The sequence below is a fragment of the Cricetulus griseus genome, chromosome X (genome assembly GCF_003668045.3).
Source record: "Cricetulus griseus strain 17A/GY chromosome X, alternate assembly CriGri-PICRH-1.0, whole genome shotgun sequence".
Taxonomy (NCBI): domain Eukaryota; kingdom Metazoa; phylum Chordata; class Mammalia; order Rodentia; family Cricetidae; genus Cricetulus; species Cricetulus griseus.
In genome coordinates, this window is record NC_048604.1 from 28998814 (window position 1) to 29002874 (window position 4061).

General features: G+C 41.9%; 1 protein-coding gene across 1 annotated transcript; it reads left to right on the forward strand.

Annotated features, from left to right (window-relative positions):
• The first annotated feature begins 307 nt into the window (after window positions 1-307).
• Window positions 308-805, forward strand: LOC100765745 (protein BTG1). Its single transcript, XM_027433537.1, has one exon. The coding sequence runs from the start codon at window positions 335-337 to the stop codon at window positions 803-805; it is 471 nt and encodes a 156-aa protein (XP_027289338.1). The 5' UTR covers window positions 308-334.
• The last annotated feature ends 3256 nt before the right edge of the window (window positions 806-4061 follow it).

A 4061-nucleotide genomic window follows, 5' to 3' on the forward strand; every position in this document is an offset into this window, starting at 1 on the left:
CTTTAAGAATATAAGTAATGTCGCCCCTTGGAATTAGAAATACAACTCTGGGGATTCTTGGAGGCTTCAAAGCTGGTGGTAGAGGTGGCTAGAGAAGTGACAGTGATGTGACCAGCCTGTCCCCCTCCTCCCTTCTCTCACCTGCACGACTTCTTTCCTCTAAAAGAAAAGTTTGAGGGGAAAAAAAGCCCCTAGAGCTGGTAGCTGCCTCATGGCCTGGCTTTCTCTAGACCACCAGGTCTTGGCAAAAGCTTGGGGTGGCCACTCTGCCTCCAGGGCCACACTGCTGACCTATCTGCCACTCCATGCTTCCCTCTATACCCTTGCAGCCGCCATGATAGGCGAAATCTGTGCTGCTGCAAAATTCATCTCTAAGTTCCTCGGCATCAAGGGCCTGAGGAGTGAACAACAGCTGCAGACCTTCAGCCAGAGCCTGCAGGAACTGCTGGCAGAACATTACAAACATCACTGGTTTCCAGAGAAGCCCTTCAAGGGATCTGGCTACAGGTGTATTCGTATCAACCATAAGATGGATCCTCTGATTGGACGAGCAGCCCAGCAGATTGGCCTGAGCAGTCAAGAGTTGTTCAAGCTTCTGCCAAGTGAACTCACACTCTGGGTTGACCCCTACGAAGTGTCCTACCGGATTGGAGAGGATGGCTCCATCTGTGTGCTGTACGAAGCCTTGCCAGCGGCAGACAGTTCTCAAAGTGGCACCAACGAGCAAACGGTAGACAGCAGAATCAGTTGCAAGGAGAAAACTTTCTTGAGCAGAGCAAGCAATATTATGACTGTATCGGGTTAAGATACAGTCTTCGGATGGATCATCGTATAATGGATGGATAAATTTGATTTTTGGTTTGGGTGGGATCCTCTGGGGGATGGATTATGGAATTTAAACCATGTCACAGCTGTGAAGATCTGGCACAAGACAAGAGTGGTAACATTTTTTTTAAGTGGCTTTGCTATAGTTTGGGCAGAACCTTTCAACTATTTTCTAGTCTGTGAGTTCAAGAACACAATTACCTTATTTGTTAGGTAGTGAAGTCCTCTGTTGCTTTCACTCTCTTTCAGACTTTATAACTCTATTGTGACATTGGTCCCTGGAAGAAAATTTGTATTCACTGTAATTTTACATTTTTTTAAGTGTGTGAGTGATTTGCTGAATGTATGTCTGCGAGCCACTTGTGGAGTATGCTGGGAGAAGGCAGAACAGGGAGGTGGATTCCCTGAGGGTGCTAGGAACCAAACCTGTGCCCTCTCTTAGAACAAACAGGTCTCTATCACTGAGCCATGGCTCCAGCCCCATAAATCTGTATTTCAATGAAGCGTCTTCCACATTTGACCTTTTAAGGGGTTTGACACTATTACACTTGGATGTTAACAATAACTTTTTGGCCATTGGGTAGGAAAGTTCAATTATATAAGCATAATTTTAGAGGAAACACCCCATCAACAGATTTTCTTAGCACTTGAATAAATGTACATAAAGAAAAACTAGGTCAGATGACAGGAGAAAGGAAAGGGCCAGGCTCTGTATTGGGTTTTTGGTTTTGAAAGTAGTGAGCAGAATGTTCTTTGGCAACATGCTGTTTTAAAAAATTAATTTTTTACATTCCAATCCCAGTTACCCCTCCTCCCACTTTCCCCTCCTCCCATCTGCTCCACGGAGAGGATAACAGGCTTTTTTAAAGACCTTATAGAGGAATCGGTCCCTGAGGACACTGGGACCCTGACTCTGCTGAGATTGCTGGGCTATTCCTGCCACCACAGAGTGCAGAGACTGCAGAGGGTCTGGAGACAGGTGACTCGACCCCTGAGGACCAAGCAACCCAGAGTCTGCTGATATCTCTACACCAGTCCTGCTCTCACTACCTGGAGAGCAAGTGCCTCAGACCTGCCTGCACCCAACTTGAAACCCATCAGAATATCAGAGCCAATTGCACACACCTGAAGAGAACACCGGACCCATACACACCAGGAAAGGAAGTGACACCACCTGTACCCACTGGAAGAAGAAATGGGAAGACGACAATATAAGAACACATCCAACAACAGGAAAACCAATATGACACCACCAGAGTCTAGGGACATCTATATCCCAACACAGAAAAAGCAGAAGAGAGCAACCTTAAAAACAACTTCATGTAATTGATAGACACCCTAAGAGAGGAAATCAGAAAATCATTCAGAGAAATGGAAGAAAAAATGAACCAAAAGATGCAAGAAATCAAGGAAAGCCAAAAAAAGCCAAGAAAATACAATTCAACAGCTGAAGGAAACAGTTCAGGACTTGAACACTGAATTAGAGACAATAAAGAAAACACAAACTGAGGGAATGCTGGAAGTGGAAATGCTGAGTCAACAATCAGGAACCACAGATGCAAGCATAACCAATAGAATACAAGAGATGGAAGACAGAATCTCAGACACTGAAGATAAACTATCAGACACTGAAGATAAACTAGGGGAAATAAACTCATCAAGCAAAGAAAATCTGAAGTCCAAAAAATCCATAACACAAAATATCCAGGAAATATGGGACACAGTGAAAAGACCAAACCTAAGGATAATAGGTATAGAAGGCGAAGAAACCCAACTCATAGGTGCAGAAAACATATTCAACAAAATCATGGAAGAAAACTTTCCCAACCTAAAGAAAGACATGCCAATGAAAGTACAAGAAGCCTATAGAACACCAAATAGAGTGGACCACAAAAGAAAGTCCCCTCGTCACATAATAATTAAAAGACCAAACTTACAGAATAAAGAATAATATTAAGAGCAGCGAGAGAAAAAGGCCAACTAACACATAAAGGCAAACATATCAGAATTACACCAAACTTCTCCATGGAAACTCTGAAAGCCAGAAGGACCTGGATAGATATTCTACCAACTCTGAGAGAACATGGATGCCAGCCCAGACTGCTATACCCAGCAAAGCTTTCAATCACTATAAACTGAGAAAACAAGATATTCCACGACAAAACCAGATTTAAACAATATGTAACCACTAATCCAGCCCTACAGAAAGTACTGGAAGGAAAACTCCAACGTAAGGAAATTAACTCACATAAACATAGACAATAGATAATCCCACTCTACAAAAACACAAAATAAAAGGCAGGGTAAATCCACATACAATATCAGTACCAACAACAAAATTCAAAGAAGAGCAAATACCAATACTCCTCAAATTGTTCCACTCAATAGAAGCAGAAAGGACGTTCCCTAACTCTTTTTACGAGGCTACAATAACCTTGATACCTAAGCCACAAAAAGACACAACTAAGAAAGAGAACTACAGACCAATATCCCTCATGAACATTGATGCAAAAATTCTCAATAAAATACTGGCAAATGGAATCCAAGAACACATCAGAGAAATCATCCACCATGATCAAGTAGGCTTCATTCCAGGGATGAAAGGATGGCTCAACATACGAAAATCCATCAATGTAATCCACCATATAAACAGACTGAGGAAAAAAACCACATGATCATCTCACTAGATGCTGAAAAAGCCTTTGACAAAATCCAACACCACTTCATGATAAAGGTCTTGGAGAAATAAGGGATAACAGGAACATACCTCAACATAATAAAAGCAATGTACAGCAAGTCAACAGCCAACATCAAATTAAATGGAGAGAACCCAATCCAATTCCTCTAAAATCGGGGACAAGACAAGGCTGTCCACTCTCTCCATACCTCTTCAATATTGTCTTGAAGTTCTAGCTAGAGCAATAAGACAACAAAAGGAGATCAAGGGAATACAAATCAGAAAGGAAGAAGTCAAACTCACTATTTGCAGATGATATGGTAGTCTACATTAGTGACCCGAAAAACTCTACCAGGAAACTCCTACAGCTGATAAACACCTTCAGCAATGTGGCAGGATACAAGATTAACTCAAAAAAATCTGTAGCCCTACTATATACCGATGACACATTGGTGGAGAAAGAAATCAGAGCATCATCACCATTTACAATTGCTGCAAACAACATAAAATACCTTGGGGTAACACTAACCAAAAATGTGAAAGACCTGTATCATAAGAA